Source organism: Ammodytes marinus (genome assembly GCF_949987685.1).
Source record: "Ammodytes marinus genome assembly, chromosome: 12".
NCBI lineage: Eukaryota > Metazoa > Chordata > Actinopteri > Uranoscopiformes > Ammodytidae > Ammodytes > Ammodytes marinus.
Window position 1 is genome coordinate 4,266,980 of NC_137216.1, and position 26,382 is coordinate 4,293,361.

A 26,382-nucleotide genomic window follows, 5' to 3' on the forward strand; every position below is an offset into this window, starting at 1 on the left:
TCTACCGCAACAACAACCTGTGCAAAGCAGGTATGACAAAATGGATTTGCTTTAAATAATTGATATGACATTTAGGTACAATTTAAATAAATCATGTACTTTGATCAACAGACAAGTCTCTGTGAGGAGCTGCTCTCAGGAACTGCATTCCTCAGCTGCCAAGACCTGCTTGATACTGACAAGTATATCGAAGCATGTGAGAATGACATGTGCAACTGTAACAGCAGCAGTTCTTCATGCCTTTGTAAAACCATAACAGAGTACTCCCGTCAGTGTGCTTATTTAGGCGGGAAACCCCAAGAATGGAAGACCGAAGATATCTGTGGTGAGAACAGCAATCAAAACATTTACATGTTTGTGCATTTTCACTGTATTTATATCAGAATCAGTGTTTCTAAAAATAAAATGTCATGTGTTGAATAGGCCAAACATGCCTTTTCAACAAGGAATATAAGGAATGTGGTAGTCCCTGTGTTGACACCTGCAGCGACTCCCAGAGGAGCCAAGTGTGTGATGAACACTGCATAGATGGATGCTTCTGTCCATCTGGTAAGTTTTCTGATTTTAACCCTTTAGGCGCCGGGTTTAATTTTGAAAAATACTTTATTTTGACACCTAAATTTCAGAAGGCTCTGGATTGAAAGTGGTTTGAGATAGAGACAAAAAGTTAATGAGACAAATATTGAGAATATCCTGAAGTTTATCTAGGGAATACATTTTTTCATCTAATTTGCATATTATGACGTCATATGGCGGCGGCCATATTGGATTATGTAATTTCCATGAAATACCTGATATTTTTAAATAGAGTTGAACTTATTTCATGAAGTTCACCCCCTCCATTCATTTGTTATGATGTCCACTATGTTGTAAGCCAACAGTTGTAAACTAGAACTAGAACTACACCACAAAACAGGCACTTTTTATGATTTTAGATTTTTTACCCATTTTAATTTACTTTTGTCTTCTATTATTATGATTATTATTATTACCATTATAATATGATAATATATATATATATATATATATATATATATATATATATATATATATATATATATATATATTCATATTCAATAGTTTTTTTTCTCTCTGTTGTGTACTTGATGTATTTGCATTGAATATTGTATGTATTGTTGTTTTTCCTTGAATTTGTTTGAACTCAACGTCATTGTAAATGAGGGTCACCCCTCAATTGGTCTCGAGGATAAATAAAAGTTAAATGAAATGAAAAATACATTTATATAATGCTGCGTCACATGGCTGCACCACTGCTGCGCATGGACGCACCGGGGCCGTAGAAAGAGTGCACACTAACTCCCTACTTTTGCTTGCCATATTCTCTCAATAACTCCTAAATCCAGCTTCAGCATAAATATCTTAGTGGCACACTATCTCCGATTTCACACCCAACAACTGCGCGATTCATTTGCAGCCTGGACGCGGAGGTGTGTCACCTCTCTGCCCTGACGGCCGGCTCGGACTGCTCCGAGGGGCTGCTCCGAGACTGACCGCCTGTCAGTGCTTTTGGTCGGGGAGGGGCTCGCGGCAGCACCCGCTGCTCGTTGAGCAATGAGCACAGTAACTGCAGAGTGAAACGTGCTTTCACGTCAGAGTCTCCAAACACCACAAAAGTTTTCAATAAAACCAGAAAAAATCGCTAGGAGGATATGACAAAAAAAGTTTTGATGGGATTTTTTTTTTTTTTTTTGGATGGGATTTCCGGATTTCCGCGAATATTTTGCATTGAAGGATGACGTTTTTCTGAGCTAAGGTCTAGGTATGGGATGTCTGCTAACTAGTGGAGGGGAGTTTGAACAAAATATAACACTCTATTTAGAGAAAACAGCTGTTTGATTCAGTAAAGCGTCTTGTCGCAATTTTGCGACTGTGGCGCCTAAAGGGTTAAAACCAAAAGAGATGATGAAGTTATAATTTGTCTTTTGGTTTGTTGTTACCCACAAATACTAAATGCTTTACTTCATGTTAATATAGGGAGATTATCACATTAATTTGATGTGTCTTTGTTCTCTTGACGCTCCTCTTTGTTTTTGTTTGGCTGCTATCAGTAAGGTGCAAGGTTATGCTGCAAAGAGTGAAAGTCAAATCCAAAAGTACTCAGCCTTAATTATTCAGTTTGGGTTTCACTATGGAAGGAGATGGAGTTGGCTTTGACATCCCTTAAACATATGCTAAAATGACATAAATATAATTAATTGTGTTCTGTAAAAGGTTAGTTAGGCATGGCGGAGCACGAGTAAAAACTAGATGTGAAAATGCAAGCGATTATACTAGAGCACAGGTTGACACAGGGTTAGTGAAGAGCAGAAAGAAACATTTGAAAAATCAACTTGAATACACAATTCAAAAGGCTGAAGAAAAATACAGAGAGAGAAAGACAGGAGAACACAGGAGACAAGTGGAGATAGGGAAACCCAGGGTAAAACAGTTGAAACAGCCAGTGCACGTTTCGGGCTGCGACACTAAGCAATTCAAATGGAATTAAAGCTGCGAGCAGCGATGACCGGGTCCTCCGGGTGACCGCGTGAAGCTGCATGAGTCTGTCTTCGGAGCGCGCTGCAGAGTAATGCTCGTCACTGGCGGGAGGCACCGCAACTGCGCTTGATACTGATGCGCGGACGTCCTCGGGCCTGGGCTGGAGGCGATGACGCCGAGAAATTACAAAGGCGATTGAGCCGATGGAAGTAGCTTCCTGTGTTATCTTTGTGTTTTACTTGTCCCAGCAGGTGGCTTTCTACGAATATTAGTGTATGGGCTTCCTCAGGCCTTGGGAGTCATTAACCATAAACAATTTGGAGAAGATGAGACAGAGTATAGTGGAGTTCGGTCAACTTCCTGTTTTGTGGCAAATATTTCAAAATAAAATACTTCTTGTTGATTTTGGGGTGGGGCGTCAAGAGGGTTTTTTGCGTGTCCTAGGATTGTACATTGCTGTATCGAATTGTGTGCATCTAAGTGTAACACAGCCTGAGTTTTGATCAATTAATGGGGTTCCATTTCTTTTGGCCTGGCCCCGAAAACACTAAGACGTTTTTTTTTTTCAGTTCTGACCTGCCCGCAGGGTTTTGCCACTTTTGCATGATGGGAAGGGGGTCAAAAGTGCCAAAAATGACTACATATAATAATAATAGGGAATAAGAATCCTTACGGTTTCAATAGGGCTTTGCACCATTCGGTGCTCGGGCCTGATTACAATTTTCCGCTTTGGACACTTAATAAAAGTAAAATAGGTGGCTCTTTCAGGGTTTGCATTGTAGAGCAGTTTACCATTGGCCAAAGATTAATCATGTCTTTATGTGTTTCTTAAGGGACTGTATTCGACGACATTAATGAGAGTGGGTGTATTGCTGTTGACCAGTGCTCCTGCGTACACAATAGCAAGGCATACAAACCAGGGGAATCTTTCTCAAAGCCATGTAAAACATGGTAATCCCTTTACTATCTTCACTGTAATGTTTATAGTAAACCACATCTATATTTGAGTTGGTGTGTCCAGTTGAACTAACTGAACTTTGTTGACAGCACCTGCAACAAGGGCCTGTGGAACTGTGAGGATTTAGACTGCCCTGGTACCTGCTCTGTTGTGGGGGGCTCCCACATCTCCACCTTTGATGATAACACATATACTTTCCATGGAAAATGCTCTTATGTTCTCTCCAAGGTGAGGCAACTTAAATTAATTAATTTATCTAAAATATAAAATACAATACCTGAACATTTTTTCATTTTATATTTTTGATTTTAGCACAACACTGGCAAATTCAGTGTCCTTGGTGACCTGGTCAATTGTGAAAAATCTGATGAATTGACTTGCCTGGGTGCAGTCACTGTACTACTGCCTGACCATAAGGTAAAATGACAGTATATAATTTATAGACATTTCCTTTTTCATATCTGTACGGAAGTTTGAAGATATTTAACCTGAACTTTTTAACAGTCACAGTGTCATTTTTCCCACTTTAGACGATTGTAGTTCAAGCCAGCGGACAGGTTATCTATAACCAAATGGTTTCTCACCTGCCTATTATTGATGGTTAGTGAGTATTTTTTTATTGTGTTCATTGTACTATGAACTCAAGACATATTTTTACATAAAGTTTACTTAAATTAAAACATCTCATTGTTTAAAAATGGATTTCCCCCTGCAGATAGCGTTGCAGTCTTCAAGCCATCAACTTTCTTCACTATAGTGCAAACAAACTATGGGCTTCGTCTTGAGATTCAGCACACACCCATTATGCAGGTCTACATTATAGCCAATGTTTCAAATAAGGGAAATCTCCAAGGTGTGATTTTAATTCTTACAACTTTTTAACTATAGTTTGAATTATGATGTGATGATTATTGGAGTGAAGTGTAAAGTCAACGTCATTTTCTTCAAACAGGTCTCTGTGGAGATTTTAATGATGTGGAAGCTGATGACTTCAGGACCTCAAATGGATTGATTGAGGGAACGGCTGGGATATTTGCCAACACATGGAAGACCAAAACAAACTGCCCTGATGTGACAAACAATCTTAGGGACCCCTGCATGTTGAGCGTAGACAGGGGTAGGTATCGTAAATCATACTCCATTTATTAATATCGTTCCTAACAACACTATGTCAGTATGAAACATGTTTATTGGTTTTTCTAGAAAACTATGCCAAACACTGGTGCTCCTTGCTGTCAGACCCAAATGGGGTTTTTGCCCAGTGTCATTCTGATATAAACCCTGAAGACTACGAAGCTGTAAGCAGAGTTTTTTCTTCTTCTATAGGCAGTTTAATGAATTTGTGTATTTCTGCATTTTTATTATTTCACTTAACAATGGCACATTTAAACTATTGATATAGCTTTTTCCTGACTCTTTATGCAGTTTTGCATTTATGACACCTGCGCCTGTGAAAACAGTGAGGAGTGCATGTGTGCAGCCTTATCTTCCTATGCCCACGCATGTGCCGCTGAAGGTGTCTTACTGGAGGGATGGAGGGACACAACGTGTCGTAAGTTACACCCAAACTATCAAATGTGAAATTAATAAAGTCTGTATTTATTTATTTTAATCTTATACTAAGCAAACCTCCTTTCAAAGTGAAATACACGACTGGGTGCCCTCCTACTCTTGTTTATGGCTACCAAATGACAAGCTGTGGTCGCACCTGCCACTCTCTTAGTCAGTCAGACTCAACATGTGAAGTTAAATTTACGCCGCTCGATGGCTGTGGCTGTGCTGACGGAACTTACTTAAATGAGGATGGACAGTGTGTGCCAGCTTCTCATTGCCCCTGTCACGTGAGAGACTCCTTGGTGTACCCTGGGCAATCCTGCATGGTTGACGGCCAAAATTGGTGAGTATTTCAGTATTTCTAATAAGATAAGAGCATACAAATCTTTCTTCTAAAGATTTCTTTTTGGGGATTTCCATGTGTGTACTGGTGAGCTGTCTGTAAAGCTCTCAGGACAGAGAAATGGGATACAATGCAACAAAGGTCTCTGGCAGAAGTTCATTTGGGGATGTTGCAGCTCAAGCCCCGCAGCAGGTTTTGGGTCAGCTTTTTCTGGTGTAGGGTTCATCCAGGACCATATTTAATTAACCTTTAAGTACTGTTTCCAACTGCTGAGTGAGAAGCTGTGTTTAGGCATACAGCAAAACGAGTAACGCACACTCCACAACATTACTGCTAAATAGAGGTTCAAAAAGGAGTATATTTAATGAAAGTAAACATCTGCCAAAAAAACTATTTGTTTGAATTCCAGCTCATGAACAACTTTTGCATCTTTAGTTTGTTCAGCTAAGCAAATGCAAATAGCTCTTTTGGTAATATAAGGCAATTATGTAATGGATTTAATGTTTGTATAGTTAGCCATGATTGCACTTTCGTTGCAATGCTTATTTCATTATTATAATGCTTATTTCAATATGTTTTAAATTCCCTTTTTTAAATTCCCTCTATTATTTTAATTTTCATTTAATTACATCAAATAGACCCTTTTGTTTGTATTGTATTTGTGTCCCCACATCCACTAAACAGTGTATGGTGGATTGGAATCACAAAACTGCACACAAAAATGTGATTGTCTGTTTGTATTTGTTATAGACCAGGGGTTTTCAAAGTGTGAGAGAGTGAGCCCCCCCTCAGAGAACACATTTCAGTTTTGAAAGATCTTTTCATTATTTCACACATTTTAAACAACTCTGTTCCTATTTTTACACATTTTAAACATATTTTTGAAACATTCGAAACATATTTGTGCGTTTTTAAACACATTTCTTTAAACATTTTAACATCTTTATTGAAGTATGTTTTTGTTTGTCAACCCCTCTGTCTATGCATTTCAGCGTCTGCCGCAGCGGAAAACTAGACTGTAACGGAAGTCCCCTGACTACATGTAGGTAGAAAGCACTCAGCTCGTCATAGAATTCCTTTCATAGCACAGCAAAGTATTAGCAATATAAGCAGCATACAGTGGTATCCTTTGTAACACACTATCATTGTCATCAGCATGCACCGAGCCAATGGTTTTCTTCAACTGCTCAAGCGCAAAGCCAGGTGACCAGGGATCCGAGTGCCAAAAAAGCTGCAAGACACTGAACACAGAATGCGTAAGATTGAGAAAGGTTCATGCCTGTTGAAAGGTATTCTACATACAGTATGTATACTAAACCAAAAGGATGACATGTTAAATGCATTATTGCTGTTTAGATCAATAGTCACTGTACCTCCGGCTGTGTATGTCCTGCGGGCCTGATGTCAGACGATAAAGGAGGCTGTGTTGAGGAAGAGAACTGTCCCTGCGAATATAATGGAGAATTTTATAATCCTGGACAGACTACCACTGTGGACTGTAATACCTGGTGAGCCCTTTTATCCTGTCCACACTAATGTAGGGTCAGTCCAGTTTCTTTTAAATTGAGGATATATATATTGACATTACTCTATTTCTTCAAATCAAAGCACTTGCAAAGGCCGAACATGGGACTGTACAAACCGTAACTGCGATGGAACCTGTATCATATACGGAGAAGGACATTACATCACTTTTGATGAAAAGAAATTCTCTTTTAATGGTGAATGTGGCTACGTCTTCGCTCAGGTACGGCACAAATGTATCCTTAGTCTTTGTTATCTGTCAAATGTCAGTCTTGTAATACTGACGTCAGTTTCTTGCAGGATTACTGTGGAGAAAGTAACAATGGCAGCTTCAGAGTCTTGACTGAGAACATTCCATGTTCATCAACTGAAAGCATCTGCTCCACTAATATAAAGTTCTACTTGGGGGTACATTACATTATGATATGCATGTCACATATTGTTTAAAAAAAACTTGCAAGATTACAAATGACCTTGTTTATTTTTCTTTCAGAACCATGAAATTATTCTTTCTGAGGAAAATGTCCATGTTATCAAACAAGACAATGGGCAGGAAATACCCTATAAGATGCACTCTATAGGTCTGTATGTTGTGATTGAGGCAGAGAATGGTGTTGTTCTAATTTGGAATAAGAAGACAACACTCATGATCAAACTCAGTCCCACATTCAAGGTGAGTGAGCAGATATACAGGTGTGTAGGTGAATGTGAATAGGTTTACCACTTGACAAATTAACTAGATCTCATGTAATTACAGGGAAAAGTCTGTGGTCTGTGTGGGAATTTTGATGGGAATATCAAGAACGATTACACCACCAGAAGCAAAGACGTTGTGGTTGAAGCCCATGAGTTTGGAAACAGCTGGAAAGTCTCACCTACTTGCCCTAATGCTGTCGCACCAAAGAATCCCTGCATTCTGTACTCCCACAGGCAGGCATGGGCATTGAAACACTGCAACATTATCAAGAGTGAAGTATTTGAAAAATGCCATTCGAAGGTAAGAAAACTTCCAAGCAATGCCACATGGCATGTAATCGCAAACAAAGTCCTTGTTAGTAATAAACTCTGTATGCAATGACTTTGTATAATTGGCAATCAGAATGTACTCTGTTTTCAATTACAATGATTTTGTTCCAAAAAGGTGGATCCCCAAAACTATCATGATGCCTGTGTGAAAGACACATGTGCCTGCAATACAGGAGGAGATTGTGACTGTTTCTGCTCGGCTGTAGCCGCCTACGCAGCAGCCTGTAATAAGGCTGGATCCTGCGTGAAATGGAGATCTCCCTCAGTCTGCCGTGAGTGTTTTACTTGTGTTTGTGCGAGGAGATAAAAAAAAATACAATGTCATTATCACCATGTCCTATGTAATATGAAATGTGAAAAATGTACTTCTACTCATTTGTTATGAAAATTGTATACATGATTTAGTAATTTTGTTTTTTGTATCTTGTTATGTTATTTTCCTGTTTCATTAGCTGTATTCTGTAGTTTTTACAACCGTGATGGACCATGTGAATGGCACTATGAGCCATGTGGAAAACCATGCATGAAGACTTGCAGGAATCCCTCGGGAAAGTGCTACAGTCAAATTCCAGCATTAGAAGGTATAAATTACATGAAAGTTATGTTGCATGTACTTTAAGTGTTATAATTATTCAGGTAGAGTTGAGTCACCATGCAATGCTTTCTCTTTAAGCCCAATGGTCAAGCATAATTGTGCTTACTGTCATTTAATTTACTTTTACCTTGTTCACTTTCGCCATTCAGAGATTCACACGTGGTTTAGGCTAGACTTTATGTCTGTACTTATTTGGTTTGTAACTTACAGCAACATTTATCTTTTCAAGGCTGCTATCCAAGATGTCCACCTGAACGACCTTATATGGAAGACAGTACTATGAAGTGTGTGTCACAGATTGAATGTGGATGCTATGATGACGAAGGGAAGCATTATCAAGAAGGGGAGGACATGCCTTCAAATGAAAACTGTTACAATTGGTAGGAAACTTTCAATCTTACTAATTCTGTACTTGGTGCAAACGTTAATGGTTACCTATATTTGTTTTATGAAAGCTAATATAAAGCCATACTGTATACAAATATTATCCTTATAAAATTAAGTTATATTATAATGGGATTTGCTGCATTAGCCGGCCTAATCATATTCATAAAGTGCAAGGTGCTACGAGGAACATTGAAACATTTCTGAAACAGTCTTATTTTTCCTCGGATGATCATAAATTAAAATGTACGGCAAATGAGACCATCAGTGCAAAGAGCGCTATATTCATATGTTTTCTTAATGACTTTGTCTAATTCTGGCTCACCCAGGGACCACAGCTGGCGTAGTAAAAACACTCCCACCTTTGTCCAAAGGCTGTGCCAGAATTAAAACAAACTGAAACTTCCTTGGAGGAATGAATAGGGGTAATTGTGAAAATATATACAAACAAAACATGTCCCTTGCCATGACTCTTTAAAGTGCGTAGAATCAGTGCAATTAAAGACTGTAGATCAGACCTGGGCATTGTGTGGCCCGCAGGCCACATCCGGCACGCTGGCTGTCTCTGACTGGCCCGCGTGAGGTCAATGGAAAATTAAGAATCAAACGTAAATAAGTTTAAATCATGAATGGAATACAACGGCATTGCTTTTATTTTGAAGGCGGGTTTATATTTTGCGCAAGCGTATGCAGCTTACTCTTCACTGGTTGTAAATCGCAATTCAAAAAAAGGAGAAGAAGCTTGTATGTGCGCTGTTTTAAGTGCGCTGCCGTGCGCTGCGCGCTGAAAAAAAGTGACTCAGTGCAAGCTACACAGTCAACATCTGCACTCGGGGAAGGGGAAGGGGGGCGATAATATCAGACAGACAACCTGCTTGTACGTTCACTTGTCTGATATTATCTTCCCCCTTCCCCCTTCCCCCTTCCCACTCCCCGAGCGACGATTCCCAACGAGTGTGGAGGTTGGCTGTGTGTGTGGCTCTCCCCTCTCCTACGTCTGTGTGGAGGTGTGGATGTACGAGAGGGGTGCGCGGTTGTAACGGGCAAACAAACAGGTCACGCAGGACACACCACTTTATATTTTATATTTTAGTGCCTAATTTATTTATATTCATATTTCTATAGAAAATCCAACTCCCAGAAGGCTAAATGATGTCTCCAAATTATAGACTACAAGACATGCAGCACACACAGGAGACAGTTGTTCAAATCATCAGATTTAAACTTCCTCTCAAATTTGACCAGATTGAGAGATTTAACCTTAAAATGTAAATAATAGCCCAATAATAATAATAAAAATTTAATGAGGGGGGTTGGGGCATGATCTGCTTGGTGGATTGTTTTATCCTGTACAGAGGACAATACAAGGAATAGATAATAATGAACAAAAATTGTGTTGCAGTGTAGGATACTTATTTTTATTTGTTGTTAATTAATATTTTCATTATTTTAAAGTCACTATAATGCAGGAAACAATGGCTTTGAAGCTCAAATTTTCTGGGGGTGAACCCCCAAACCCCTCAACAGATCTCTAAGTTGGGAAGTATGGCCAAGGTTCCCCTGCTTCTTGCACGTTTTGTTCACAATTGCTATGATAAATGTTGATGAAGTGGTATAATGTTGGCATTTTCATGGCTTTGTATGGCTTTTTCTTTGCCATAACATTTACTGCAGATTATCAAAACCATATACTTTACTTCTTTTAAAAAAAAGATACAACTAATATTGACCAGAATTGAGTTTAGCCTTTTGGTCCGGCCCTCCACAACAGTCCCTGATTCTGATGTGGCCCTTTGGGGAAATTAATTGCCCACCCCTGCTGTAGATGGACACCTGCCGCCTTCAGTCAATGGTGTACAGTGACATTTAAAAAAATAACGATTTAATTTCTATAATTTTTGCTCTCATGATCACATGTCGCTAGTTAAAGAATGTTGAATAAAAGTAGAAAGAGGAGTGAAACATGAATACTAAGTAATAATAATAAGTGGTTTATGTAGGGGTAGGGTTGCAAAATTCCGGGAATTTTCAAAGTTGGAAACTTTCCAAGGGAATTAACGGGAATTAACGGGAATTTTGGGAATTAATGGGAATTAACGGGAATAAACCAAAAATTTAACAAATTTAAGGTTTGACCTTAACAGTGATTTTAAATATAGTCGGGGGAAATGTATATTTAGCATATTCTTGACTAAATAAACCAGCTTTCATGCTTTCACACTTGAGAATATGTGCTTTTCCTCAATCACATGCACACAGCACACTGCTTACTGCAGGGGTATTGAGGCCACGCCCCCTACATGCACTGTGCATTCCTCCATCACATGCACAGATGATTTCTAGAACCCTGGAGCATTGAGGCTACATTAAGCCCAGAGCACAAGACTTTTGAAGACACAGATTTGAACATTTGAACTACATTTAAGTTTGAATATGATAGTCCATTAAATTTCCCCCAATTTCAAGTCAATTCCCAAAAATCGAATATTCCCAAAATTCCTGAGCGAAAGTTCCCATGGAAAGTTTCCGGAAAGTTTCCGGTAATTTACCGGAAACTTTCCACCCCTTTGCAACCCTATGTAGGGGTGTCTTTTACAAATCTCGTGGCCAAAATGTTATGGAACACAAGTGCGCGGAGCTCTCAACCTGTTCTGAGCAGGTGGGCAGCTGATATAAACACATTATCTGCACTGATATCTTTATCATCAACTTTGTACTGTGTCTCTCCTCCAATTATGGCATGGTTGTGAATATATCTTACGGCCATAGTCAAGGACATAACTTGACATGCCCCAGGAAGATGTATGATTACCCAAATGTGTGTTCACCACCATGAAATGACAACCTAAAAAAAAAAAAAAAATTATGAAACACTGTACTGTATATAAAATGTCCGTCTTTCATTTACCTTTTAGTAAATGTTCTTCAACAAACGTGGAGTGCAGCTACAATGTCCATGGTGAGTTTTTTTTCGGAATAATTATGTGTTTGATTTATGTTAGTTAAACTATCAATCTGTATTTTTGATAGTTTTCTCAGTGACGAAATATTAAAAAACTAAGAATTAAGATATTCTCTTTTTGTGCAGATTGCAAATGCTTACATAATGGTCATGTATACGAATATGGAGAAACAGTCTATAAGACTCATGATGGGGATGGAACCTGTATAGATGCTGATTGTGGAAAGGATGGAATTATTAATAGAATCACCTATGATTGTTATACACCAACAACCCAGACATCACCAACAACTACCCATAATCCAACACAACCATCAACCACACCCTTTACTTTTACAACAAGTGGTAAGAGACTTAAAATGCAGACCTGAGGTTTGGAAGATTTCTTGTTGGTTTGATATAACCTGATAACAATCTGATAATGTATTTTTTCTTATTAAATATAGAAACAACAACCACAGAAATTGAAACAACAACCACAGAAAAGCCCAGTACCTCAGGAACAACAGTCGAACCCAGCACCACCACCACAACTCTCGAATCTACAACAGTTAAAGAGACGTCTACCACTGTCACCACCACCACAGAAAACCCCACAACAACAGTCCCTGAATCCACAACAGTCACAGAGAAACCCAGTACTACAGCAACAACCACAGAAAAGCCCAGTACCTCAGGAACAACAGCCGAACCCAGCACCACCTCAACTCTTGAATCTACAACAGTAAAAGAGAAGTCTACCACTGTCACAACAACCACTGAAATTCCCCCCACAACAACAGAAAACACAGAAGAATCCACCACTTCAGCAACAACAGGAATGGAAACAACAACAACAGGGAAGACAACTACTACTGCTGTTACAACAACTACAATACCCATCACAACAGCAACCCCTGAGGTTGTTACAAATACAGTGGCCACAACAGCTACGCCGACAGGATCCAATGTATTGAATACTACAACAACAACCACAGAAAAGACCAGTACCTCAGGAACAACAGTCTCTGAATCCACAACAGTCACAGAGAAACCCAGTACTACAGCAACAACCACAGAAAAGCCCAGTACCTCAGGAACAACAGTCGAACCCAGCACCACCACCACAACTCTCAAATCTACAACAGTTAAAGAGACGTCTACCACTGTCACCACCACCACAGAAAACCCCACAACAACAGTCCCTGAATCCACAACAGTCACAGAGAAACCCAGTACTACAGCAACAACCACAGAAAAGCCCAGTACCTCAGGAACAACAGCCGAACCCAGCACCACCTCAACTCTTGAATCTACAACAGTAAAAGAGAAGTCTACCACTGTCACAACAACCACTGAAATTCCCCCCACAACAACAGAAAACACAGAAGAATCCACCACTTCAGCAACAACAGGAATGGAAACAACAACAACAGGGAAGACAACTACTACTGCTGTTACAACAACTACAATACCCATCACAACAGCAACCCCTGAGGTTGTTACAAATACAGTGGCCACAACAGCTACGCCGACAGGATCCAATGTATTGAATACTACAACAACAACCACAGAAAAGACCAGTACCTCAGGAACAACAGTCTCTGAATCCACAACAGTCACAGAGAAACCCAGTACTACAGCAACAACCACAGAAAAGCCCAGTACCTCAGGAACAACAGTCGAACCCAGCACCAGCACCACAACTCTCGAATCTACAACAGTTAAAGAGACGTCTACCACTGTCACCACCACCACAGAAAACCCCACAACAGCAGTCCCTGAATCCACAACAGTCACAGAGAAACCCAGTACTACAGCAATAACCACAGAAAAGCCCAGTACCTCAGGAACAACAGCCGAACCCAGCACCACCTCAACTCTTGAATCTACAACAGTAAAAGAGAAGTCTACCACTGTCACAACAACCACTGAAATTCCCCCCACAACAACAGAAAACACAGAAGAATCCACCACTTCAGCAACAACAGGAATGGAAACAACAACAACAGGGAAGACAACTACTACTGCTGTTACAACAACTACAATACCCATCACAACAGCAACCCCTGAGGTTGTTACAAATACAGTGGCCACAACAGCTGCGCCGACAGGATCCAATGTATTGAATACTACAACAACAACCACAGAAAAGACCAGTACCTCAGGAACAACAGTCTCTGAATCCACAACAGTCACAGAGAAACCCAGTACTACAGCAACAACCACAGAAAAGCCCAGTACCTCAGGAACAACAGTCGAACCCAGCACCTCCACAACTCTCGAATCTACAACAGTTAAAGAGACGTCTACCACTGTCACCACCACCACAGAAAACCCCACAACAACAGTGCCTGAATACACATCAGTCACAGAGAAACCCAGTACCACAGCAACAACCACAGAAAATCCCAGTACCTCAGGAACAACAGTTGAACCAAGCACCACCACAACTCTGGAATCAACAACTGTTAAAGAGACGTCTACAACTGTCACCACAACCACAGAAAAACCCACAACAACTACCAAAGAAATACCCCCCACAACAACAGTCGCTGAATCCACAACAATCCTGGAACCCAGTACCACAACAACAACCACAGAAGAATCCACAACAACAACCACAGTTAAGCCCACCACATTGGTGACAACAGAAAAGGCTACAACAAAGGAGGCAACAATGGAAACTGTTTCGACTGTAACACCCTCAACTCTTCAGTCTTCAACACCAAGTGGAACAACATTATGTTTCTGCCAGTACATGGAAGAAATGTTTCCTCCAGGTAAGCAATGGACAATTAGACCTGTCACCTGTCCTTACAATGCAACCGAACATGTAAGGTCTTTATGCTCTGAGATCAAATCTTGTTTCCATTTCATTCCTTTTGAAATCCTTTTGGAAACTTTTTTGTCAATTGAAATGTGTATTGGCAGTATATGGCTTCTGAAAAGTACATGCTGTGGCCAAATCATGTGGCATATTGAACATATTTATCCACAAAATATTTATGATATTGTATGGACAATGTAGGTCTGATCCTGACTTTGACTTTACATTTAAGTCCATTTAGAAAATAATGTGTGGCGACTGAACCTTGTAACCCTGGATTTTGTTTTGTTTTTCATTTATTCACTTTTATCTATTTGATTGGTTTCATTTTCATATAGGTACTTTCATGTACAATAAGACTGATGGATCAGGCTGGTGTTTCACTGCATATTGCAATTTGACATGCAGTGTTGAGAAGTTGGGTAGACCATGTCAGTCTACTTCTCCAACAACTCCTGCCTCCACTCCTGCCTCCACCACAACTGGCTCTGGCTCAACAACCCAAATTGACACAACAACAGCTACTACCACAAAGAAGCCCCACAAAGACTGCTCATATCTCACACCACCTAGAAAGGTATTTGACTTTATTTTTTTACATAAAAATGTACAAGGAAAAGATCACCTTAAATTAAGTACTGCCCACAAAAGGCCCACTGGATTTTCTTCTAACTGTTGTTTCCAGGCTTTCTTCTGAGAAGGCCTGAGAAAAGTTCTGTCATTCCCTTTGATACAAGAAATAAGCTTTAATGCCTATACTGCAGACTGTATTTGGTCATTTGGGTTGTAAATGAAAACATCAACACTTGATAAATGTAATGTGTAATTACTGATTCATTTGAAATGCCTCCAATGCCTCCATATTAAAAGGGCTTTTTGGTTTGATTTTCACACTTTAGTGAATTCTAAAAAAAACTACAATAGTATTGACAAAGCAGGGTAACACTTTATAATGATGTTCATTTATAAGTCAGTCATAAGTCATATATAAGTCATTAGATAATGATGAACCAATTATTTACAAAACAGTTGTATATATTTATAGATTATTAATAAGCTGTGTTGAAGGAGAAGTAAGTGATACATTGCAATTTGAAATCTCAAAATAATTTGTAATATATATTGATAGGCTCTGAACACTACACCACAAGTGCCCCCCCTCCCCGGAATTGGAGGCTTTTGACTGGCATTACAATGACCCCAAATACAATATTGGCCTTTAACACATCACACATGTATTGTTAGTTTTCTATAAAACCTTTAGTAACTCATGTAATTCTTATTAACAAATCATTGGTTGATTATTAATAAGTAATTTAAAAACCTTTCTGCATCCCCCAAATCTAAAGTGTAAACCATTCATCGGGTACAAATGTGTAGTAGAGCTGTCCTCCACATAACAGATGTCCATAGTTGAATCTGATTGAATCTTACCTATAGTCGACTAACTATACTATACTAATGATCCATATTCTCATTTGCCACATTGCCACATTTATTTCTCAGCCCACACAGAGGGGCTTAAAGACCCAATTATAGTTTGTCTTTTTGAGTTGGCATTAGAATGTATGTCTACGTTAGTCATTGACTCGAAGGAGAATGATTGAGCTAGTTTAAAAATTGTATTAACAGTATAATAGGCAGATTTTGTATACCACAATAGGTGATCTATCGTGATTTATTGAGAGAATCCAAGCAATTCCATGTAAAGTCAGACATTCAGCACCCCCATATAGCCGGAATATAATGATCTTTGTTTCGCATTTTGCAACTATTCGACTGTGAGATTGGCAGTCGAATCAGGCTCCTTAGATCGAAGTTGAATATTAGACTATTTGGGGTCAGCGTATGTGAAGTTTAGGAATTCTGCTATTCCTCATCTGTTTAAAAGGAAATCTAAAAGTATAAATTTAACTCCTACTGACCATGTGCAAAGCTGTGTGAAGACCATTAAGTTGCAAAACAAGGGGGCGCCCTTAGCTCAGTTGGTAGGACATACCCCCGGGCCGGGCCCAGCAGCAGACCCGGGTTCGATTCCCGCCCGCGGTCGTCTTCTGCATGTCACTCCCCTCTCTGCCCCATTTCACCTCTGTCTCTTCAATCTATCAATAAAGCATGAAAAATGCCAAAAAATATCTTTAAAAGTTGCAAAACAATCCAAAGTTAAAGGAATGAACCAATTGTGATTACTGGGTTTGTAATCTATTCTTCAGCAGCGTCAAAATAGGACTAAAGAATGTCTAAAAGTGACAGCAGAAGGAGATCAAATGTCAGTACTGTCAGGGGGACAGACCAGCAAAGTGCAGGTTGTCTGTTTACTTCAGAGTTCATGTGGTCTTTAGAGTGATGATAAGAGGACATATGGCACTAGGGCTGCAACTAACGATTATTTTGATAATCGATTAATCTGTCGATTAATTTCTCGATTAATTGATTATTAATCGATTAGTGTTTTGGTCCGTAAAATGTCAGAAAATGGTGAAAAATGTTAATACATTTTCCAAAGCCCATGTTGACATCATCAAATGTATTGTTATGTCCAAAAAACACAGATATTTCAGTTTACTGTCATAATAGGAACCAGAAAATATTCACATTTGAGAAGCTGAAATCAGAAAATTGACATTTTCTATTAAAAAATTACTTGAAACGATTAATCGATTATCAAAATAGTTGGCGATTATTTTAATAATCGATTAATAATCGATTAATCAAATAGCCAAAATGGAAGCCAATGACGCAAATGAGGATATAAATAAAAGAACAGGAAATAAATAGCATAATTTGACAATAAGTCAACTATAGGCAATATTTGACCAATCATATTCAACTATGTCAATTTTCTGTGGAGGACAGCTCTACTACCAATTGTACCTGATGAATGGTTTACACTTTAGATTAGGCGGATGCAGAAAGGTTAGTAAATGACGTATTCATAATTTACCAATGATTTGTTAATGAGCATTTCATGATTTGTAACTCATTTATCATCTACAAATATATATGACTGTTTTCTAAATAATTGGTTTATCATTATCTTGTGACTTATATATTACTTATAAATGACTTGTGAATGACTTATAAATTAACATTATAATAAAGTGTTACCCAAAACTGGAATCTCTCTTATGATTAGATGTCTTCTATCATTAGTTTCAGGATTTTTACTCAACACTAACTCACAACATATAAAATCACAATCTAAAAGACTGAGATATTCCTACATAAACAAAGGAATAAACAAGACATAGCTCCATAAAAAAGTTAGTTTACAGGTAAGTAATAACATGTCCAAGTGTATCTACATATAATCCCAAAATCACAACTATTAAAGCATTTCAAACCCTAAGACGTATTTCTAATAAAAACCTGAAAAAAACCCATACTATATTTCAACTTAACCTTCTATTGAAGTACATGTTTTCATGTTTCCTGAATTATAGGTATACTGTATGTTGTCCATATGTGCTCATAGAGCTCAATCATAATATTTAATTGACTTGTAGTAAACCACCTAAAGCACTACCTTTCCCTTGATAGGAAGGTGAGTCCTGGAGTCCAGACAAGTGCATCACATCGACATGTGAGAATGGAAAAGAATCAAGAGAATATGTGTCATGTGAGCCAGTCACCATGCCTGTATGTGAAAATAAGCAAAGACCAACTAAGATTTATGATCAAGGTGGCTGTTGTTTCACTTATGAATGCAAATGTAAGTAAAAAATAAATAAAGTTACACATTCACGCAGCATCTGAAGACTGTTTCAAATAAAGGCAAACTGGAATATATAGCCTAGCATTATTTCTTGATCTAACACTCAATGTAATCTCAATGTCATATTTGCAGGTGTTTGCGCTGGCTGGGGAGATCCGCATTACTTGACATTTGATGGCAAATATTACAGCTTCCAAGAAAACTGCACCTATGTCCTGGTCAAAGAGATCATTCCTCGACACAATTTTAAGATTATCATTGACAATGAAAACTGTGATGCCACTGGAAAGGTGACCTGTGCAAAAGCCTTGATTGTGTATTACAAAGACTACGAAGTTATTCTTACACAGGAAAGAATCCCCAAGACTGTGAACAAGGTAATTCTTGCCATGACAAATTGCCTAAACTGCCTAATTTTGAATTGTTTCACCATAAAGATGATGAACAATATTTCAACTATACTATGATGGAAATGTTTAGGTTTACATCAACAGCAAGCATGTATCGCTGACCTACTCTAATAAGGACTTCACCATAACAAACCGAGGCATCTGGCTGATTATGACGATCCCAGAAATCCATGCAGTTGTGTCGTTCGGAGGGATGATATTCAGCGTTGAATTGCCATTTTCCCTTTTCCACAGCAATACAGAGGGACACTGTGGTAAGATGATAATCAATTTGCTGTTTGAATAAACATGATTAACAGCAAATTAGGCCGCATGTGATGTTCATAGATGAAAATAAATAAACAAAATGTGGTAAAACATGGGTTGTAATATCTGTCATTTTTAATATTCACTTTCCCTTTCAGGTTATTGTGACAATAACAGCAAAAATGACTGCAGATTACCAAATGGCGAGATTCATCCCTCATGCACTGAGATGGGACATTATTGGTTGGTAAATGATAAGAAAAAGCCATATTGTGGGACGGCAGAACCCACTCCGACACCAACAAGTCCAACACCTTCACAACATCCCTGCAACACTGAACTTTGTGAAATTATAAAGAGCAAGTAAGAATTTAAGAATAAACATGACCACAATATGTCATTTATTTTCTGGAATATAATTTGGATTAACAGCTTTCCTATTGATATGTATCAAGGGCTTTTGAGGAATGCCACAAAGAGATCGACCCAGAACCCTTTTATGAGGCCTGTAAATTTGATATTTGCCACATGTCAAATGCCACCACTGGTTGTACCAGTCTGGAGGCATACGCTATGACGTGTGGAGAATCATCTATCTGTGTAGCCTGGAGGAATTCTACAAAGGGAGAGTGTGGTAGGAGGGGTTTGTTTTTTTCAGAAAACAAACTGTTATTTTTTAGATCCACATTACTCTTTTTTTATATTATTGGTGTTTAAATCCACTTTTTCTTATTGTAGAATATGAATGTCCAGAAGATAAAGTGTACCAGCCTTGTGGAAAACCTGTTGCACCAACTTGCAATTCAAGGTAATCGCTGTTCCTATTAACAATTTCCTAAATGAAATGATGTCAGCAGCTTGTAAGACAAAAAGAGGATAAACCATGCTAGCAGCTCAGAGAAGCTTTTCTAAGGCTGCATGGTTGAGCTAGAGGGAAATTCAAAAGATAACCAAAGTAATTAGGAGCCAACTGTGGGTAACATGAATGTCAAAATGAGATGTTGCTCTAATATCTATGATCACCACCTGCTTTCCTGTGGTTAACCATCAGTCACGTCCACAGAGCGCAGTCTCTCCTTTGCAAATGCAGTTAGTAGGCTACTCGGCGACTTTTCTCACACGTTAACTTGTTCTTTCGGATAGTAAATGCTGTGCGCAAAAGCTTATTCACTTCCTACTTTATCCAAACCGACTTACACAACTTTTTGTTTAGCGTATCGCTTATTTAAGCCTGTAAACAAGCCTAGTGCTGCTTCCGCCTCTCACGATGCTGCTGCTACAACATTGGGGTCACTCTCTTCCTCTCAGCAAGCGCTCCCCCAAACCCCCAAAGCCTTCTCTTCTATCGGCTCAGGCTGCCTACTGTAAATGTTTTAAGGTTGATGCAAGGGGCGAATTAAAAAAATAAACTAAAGGGTGATGTTTATAAAAACTTTTAGTTTTTATTCATCAAACATTTGGAAACAAAACAGCAAAAATGAAATATCTCACAGGAACAATCAAAGTCTATTGCATATTGCATTCTACAGGTTTTATTTTTTTATTTCTTTTACATGTATTAGATTTTTCCCTCTTGCAATTGTACTAGTTTTGTCTGGAACATTCCTTGATATCAGTGTTTCTGACAGACACAAGTGGATTTTTAATTGAGAGACACTGTCATCATTATCTATTATTTCCTAAGAAAATTTGAAAATTAAATATTTCTGCTTTTCATAGAAGGTGGCAGATGGTTGTAATACTGATGTGGAAAGCTTAGCAGTGCTATCACTAAACACTTCACTAAAGATTCAGAATATTACAATGGTTTAGTGATTTGCAAGCTAATATGTCAATAAGGGAGTACTGGCATGCCTAGAATCAGGCCACTAGCATGGCTTTGAAATGCAATACTTGTCTGCATTGTATTGTACGTGTAATTCATAATTCTATTATATCTGCAATTATTGTGAAATGGTCAAATGAATGTGTCTATTTGTGTATATTGTCTTCATATTTAGATATGATGACAATTATGTACGACAATGCCAGGGAGAAAATGCCAAGAACAACGAAGTTTGTAGCAAATTCACGGAGGGATGTTACTGCCCAGAGGGGATGATTTTGTTCAGTCCAAAGTCCGACGTCTGTGTCTCCGCCTGTAAGTACATTTTCTGATGTGAAGAAAATCCTAACCCTAACTGTTGTGAAGAAAATCCATATTTCTTGGGATTGGATTGCTGCAAAGTTAAACTTATTGTTTTTTATTGTTTAAGGCTGCACTGGACCTGACGGCCAACCTAAACAGGTAAATTCTTCAATGCATGACAAATTATTATTATCACTGTGGATTCATTGCTGTTACAACATTAACTCGGTACATCATTCCTGCTCATACAGATAGGTGACACTTGGGAGGGTGACTGTCAGCAGTGTTCTTGTGATGAGGAAACTCTGAGTGTTCAGTGTGAGCCTATTGCATGTCCCACACAAGAAGCAGTAACCTGCAATGAGGAAGGTATGGTGTTGGTTAACCGCACACAGAACTGCTGTGAGAGACAGACATGTGGTAAGTGATTCAAATAACACACCTACGTACATCTGCCGAAATAATGTTTTATATGTTATATTTGTTATATCACTCACTCAACACTTCTTATCTCTTCTTCTGACCAAAAGAATGTGATCAAAACCAATGCTCATCGGAAACACAAAGTTGCGAATTGGGATTTAAGTTGGAGGTCCTTGTCTCAAATGACACTTGCTGCCCCTCTTACAAGTGTGGTAAGCTTAGCATATAAACTGCAGTTACATTTATTATGGTTTTATTGTGTGAAATACTTACTATACTACATAAGCTTTTAATCTGATCAGATTTGTTATCGTTTTTTTTATCTAGTACCAAAAGACGTCTGTGTCTTCAATGAGACCGAATACAAGGTAAGGAATAATATACTCTATCTATATATGATACATGTGCTTTATTAAAAGTATACTTGTTTGTTTCAATTAAGTATGATATAAGTTTAACATAAGCATAAGAACAATATTCAAGTTAGACATAGGTCACCATTCTTCTGTATTTACACCCTGTCGTCAGACTAGCGGGACATTTGTTTTGTTGTCCTTGCAAAGAATTTGGCTCAGACTTTACTTTTTGTTATTTACAGCCCGGTAAAGGATTCAACAAAAGCCCATGTGAACAATGCGAGTGTACAGGAGAACAGGATCCAGATACCAAGTTGAAGATCATACAGTGTAGTATGATGATGTGTCATGAAGATTGTCCAACGGTACTTATGCATGAAAACTTTAAGAGTTCTGCTGTTTTTACTTATTTAATTTTGAAACAAGCAACGTTTTATATTGTACAAAATGTTTAACGTGTTTAAATTCTCACTCACATGCTTTACTTTCAGAAATCTGCAAGACTTCTGCTGTGTGTTACAGTTGCTGCAGCATAGGCTTTGTTATTTATGTGCACATGATGATAGATTTGATATTATAGGAGTGCCATCTTTAATGCAGTTGTTGACTTACCAGTGCTTAATACAAATTAATGAAAATACCTAACCAATATGTATCCATGTCATATCTTGTATTTAGTCATGCACTTTTTTTTTAATTTGAGGTATGTAAATACAGCGAAAGCATTTGTGTCTTTGCTGTTTTTTTTCCTGAATAATTGATTGGTTTGTTCTGTTTTTTTAAGGGCTATGTTTATGAAAAACAACCCGGAGTATGTTGTGGAATATGTAAAAAGATAAGCTGTGTTGTGGAGGTCCCAGGCTTCGATTATCCAATCATTATTGAAGTAAGTAGAGTGTGGTTGAAATATCATCAGCATCTGTGTGTGTATCCTTAAATCATGGTATAAGTCGGATTTGTTTTATGTACACTGAGTGACATCATCTACTTTTCTGACAGCCTTCCAATTCTTGGTCACCACCAAACGACAACTGTACCACGTATGATTGCAAAAAGGAGAATGACGAGTTCATAACCACCAAAAATGAAGTCAAATGTCCTGAATTTGATCCAAAGAACTGCATTCCTGTGAGTATATTTCAGCCCAAAAATATGCATACATTTTTATATCTGGCGGTTGTATTGCTTAGTTAATGACCCTCAACTGATTCTGACATATCTTGCATTGCACTTGGCATTCAAACTGCATCTCAAACAAGATTCTAAATTCTCATTTATCAGAAATAAAAGTCGAATAGGGTTTTTTTTTCTATTTTGGCTAATACAATGTGTAACGAGCCTTAAGAGGAGCATTGACCTTTCTTTTCTTTTTGGACTTTTGAGTCAGGCTAGTTATTCCCAAAAAATGTTTGAATGAACTGACATTGTATTGAAGCCCAAAATGGACACTGCAAGCCAAATAGAGAGAAATGTATCTCCAAATTGGCTATGATGATAAATATAATCAATTAATTTACAGTATATGGTTGGAGAAATGTGTGGGATATAACACACAAAATGTGCTGAAATACACAAATACGTACATAATGAAATAATATCTTTAGATAGTGACATGTGTGCCATTGTATCTGTCGTGATGTCTATCTGTATATTTTACAATCCATATTGTTTATGTTACAGGGAACTGAACAAAGTAACATGGATGGTTGTTGCAAAACTTGTAAGTATGACTCGATAAAATAAATTCATCCACAACTTGAAAAAGTAACAAGTGCGTCCTTGGCACTTTTCAAAAGAGGTCAAACTATAATATGGATGCAACTAATAACTATTTTCATTATGACTAATAATTTGATATTTTTGGGATTCATCAGATGCCATGTTATACTAATGGGCTCATTTTGTAAACATATGTGGTCAATCTAAAAACCAATAGCCATAATACATGTGTGTCAATTCTAAGGCTAAAGTTCCACCATAGCTTTATTTTAGTTTCCCACTGAAATTATCATTTGTGTTACGTGTCGTGTTTGCAGCAACATAAAACAAATGTTCATGCTATTTCCCCACAGGTACTCCTCTTTCCAACTGTCAAATGATCAAGAGCACCGTCCATCTGCAGACAAAGGACTGCCAGTCTGTTGAGCCGGTGGAAATCACTGCCTGTGAGGGATCCTGTGGACAGTCTTCCTCAGTGTGAGTATCTGCGTGATTTGTACTGAAAACTCAATCATGCTGAAACCAGTATAGTATAGTAGATTTAATTTGGACATGGACATGATAATGTCATTGGACGAACCAGATGCATTGTTTACAGTGTGTTAGCATAAATGCTAGTTTACAACACCTGTCCAGAGGAGGCTTTTTAAAAACAACAAAATAAACTAAACAAAACAGAAACAAGATCAAATACCACCTGATCAGTTCATGTGAAGAGTCATTTTGAAGATGTTTGTTGACATAGAACATTGTCTGTTCACAGGTACTCTGCAGAGAGCAAAAGCATGACACATGCATGCACATGCTGTCAAGAAATGAAAACCAGTGAGAAAGAGGTGGAGATGATGTGCTCTGATGGCAGCAAGATGATGCACACCTACCTTTCAGTTGACCAGTGTGGTTGCCATGTCAGTGAATGTGTTCCAACACACCCCGGAGAAATGTGAACAACTAGAAAGCCAACACTGAAAACAAATCTTACTTTAAGGACACATCTGACTAATATACTAATATAAACTTTAACAATGCCTTTTCAAAAAATATAAGAAAATCAAGCCTCAATATTTAAAGGGAAAACATGTTTAACATGTTGAACAGCAGACATAGGCTGAAACTTTCTACACCTCTGAAAATGGGCCATTTGTACTCTGGCGTCACTTTCTCATATATTGTTAGAGAGGCAGGTTGCATATGATCCCAGGAGAACAGCACATATTTGCGCATGGTGTCTCTTAGATTTTTGGAAAAGCTTGTACCTTTATGCATGCAAACTGTTTGATGTGGTGTTTCCAGTCTTAGAGGGTGTTTCTTTTACTTTTACTGTAAATGACTTGAGAGATTAAAAGACACAAGAATGGCTTCAGATATACAATACATCACAGCAAAATGTTTGCTTCCTTTTGCCACAGGGAAAACCGATTGATTTGTGGTCAAATGTGAAAGATTTAAAACATGGATTTGAATTTAAAGCAACATCAACATACTTATTTGTTTTTCAAACACTGAATATATAAATGACAGTGTAAAAAATATCCAAACAATCTTTGTCTGACTATTGCAAATCTGAATGTTTTCTAAAGTCATTACAACTCTTAGGTGTACTGATGATTGTGTGTTCTTGATTAATTTTAATTATTTGATTTGAAGTGTTTTGTTGTTCTTCATTTCAATAAAAACTTGTTTTGCTCATTACAGTATATCACCATTTATTGGATTACATCCCATTCTGTATAAAGTCCAAGTTCATACACTGACTTTGAGTCAACTTCAAATAATGAACTCTAAATGATAGTTGTACTCTACCCTTTTATTCAATATCCAGTAAGCAATGAATTGTGTTTACTGCAATATGTAGACACATATCTTTTCCATCAAAACCTCATTAGATCTTGCAAACATATTGTCTGAGTTGAATTAACCAAATGCTAGATTACAGTATGGCAGCTCTGGGACAGGACTTGCAGTTGGGCTCAAATTAATTAATTTAACACAGCTTTATGATGGAAAATGAACCTTGTAAGTTCAAGGACAGGGCTAGAAGATCAGTTAGTGAATAATACATTAAGAACGAACATAGCTGATGCTGTACCTTAGTGGGGCAAAGTGCTAACCTTCGCAATTTTGAATTTGCCCTTGGAAATAATGTGGATTGACCTTACACCTCAGCTATACAAAGGCTACACAAGTTCTCTGACATATATATTCATAATAAATAATTGATGGCTGGAAGAATCTGTAAAGAGGATTGGTTAGAAATGCAGATAGTAAGTCAATCGTAAAAAAGCCAAGTTGATTGTAATATTCTAACAATCACATAGTAACTCTCAACACAAAGATGGCAAGCAGACTTCAAGGAGTACACCTCCACATCAATCAAGGCAGGGGAGTCTGGAATCCCCGATGATTAGGTAGACAGGCAGACAGAAGAATCCTGCAAACAAATGCAACTCTTTCATTTGGAAACACAACAGCCTTTGAAGCATAAAACTGACCCTCCTTGTTTAAAAATAAATAAATAATGATACAGCCTCCTTCATTCCCCTGCCCTTATACTGATAGGGGAGGGTGGTTTTTTACTCAAAGTGATTTTAAAGTGAGGCCTTGACAGTTATTCTCAAATATGTACATATATTCCAGGATGTTGTGCATCCCTGGCAATAAAAACTTTGGATCTGGAATAAACTGTTTAAGAAATATAGCTTTCGGAAAAACAGGTGTCTTGTTGCACAACTTG

At 38.1% G+C, this 26,382-nt stretch overlaps 2 protein-coding genes across 2 annotated transcripts; both read left to right on the forward strand.

Moving 5' to 3' along the window:
- Positions 1-93: 93 nt before the first annotated feature.
- On the forward strand, positions 94-22,106 carry LOC307258441 (mucin-5B-like; the record flags this gene model as incomplete). The annotated part of the gene is made up of 24 exons (XM_080037970.1): positions 94-325; positions 424-549; positions 4,170-4,307; positions 4,407-4,571; positions 4,658-4,752; positions 4,880-5,006; positions 5,096-5,295; positions 7,369-7,548; positions 7,633-7,872; positions 8,017-8,173; positions 8,354-8,482; positions 8,726-8,876; positions 9,421-9,488; positions 12,289-14,465; positions 18,192-18,363; positions 18,499-18,743; positions 18,847-19,030; positions 19,181-19,385; positions 19,478-19,656; positions 19,761-19,830; positions 21,023-21,162; positions 21,278-21,309; positions 21,402-21,570; positions 22,102-22,106. 24 exons carry the CDS (start codon positions 94-96, stop codon positions 22,104-22,106), a joined length of 5,586 nt encoding a protein of 1,861 aa, XP_079894096.1.
- Positions 22,107-22,763: 657 nt separating this feature from the next.
- LOC307258442 (intestinal mucin-like protein) lies at positions 22,764-24,595 on the forward strand (the record flags this gene model as incomplete). Its single annotated transcript, XM_080037971.1, has 5 exons — positions 22,764-22,815; positions 22,929-23,057; positions 23,610-23,649; positions 24,002-24,125; positions 24,412-24,595. Exons 3-5 carry the CDS (start codon positions 23,628-23,630, stop codon positions 24,593-24,595), a joined length of 330 nt encoding a protein of 109 aa, XP_079894097.1. The 5' UTR covers positions 22,764-22,815; positions 22,929-23,057; positions 23,610-23,627.
- Between the last annotated feature and the right edge of the window lie 1,787 nt (positions 24,596-26,382).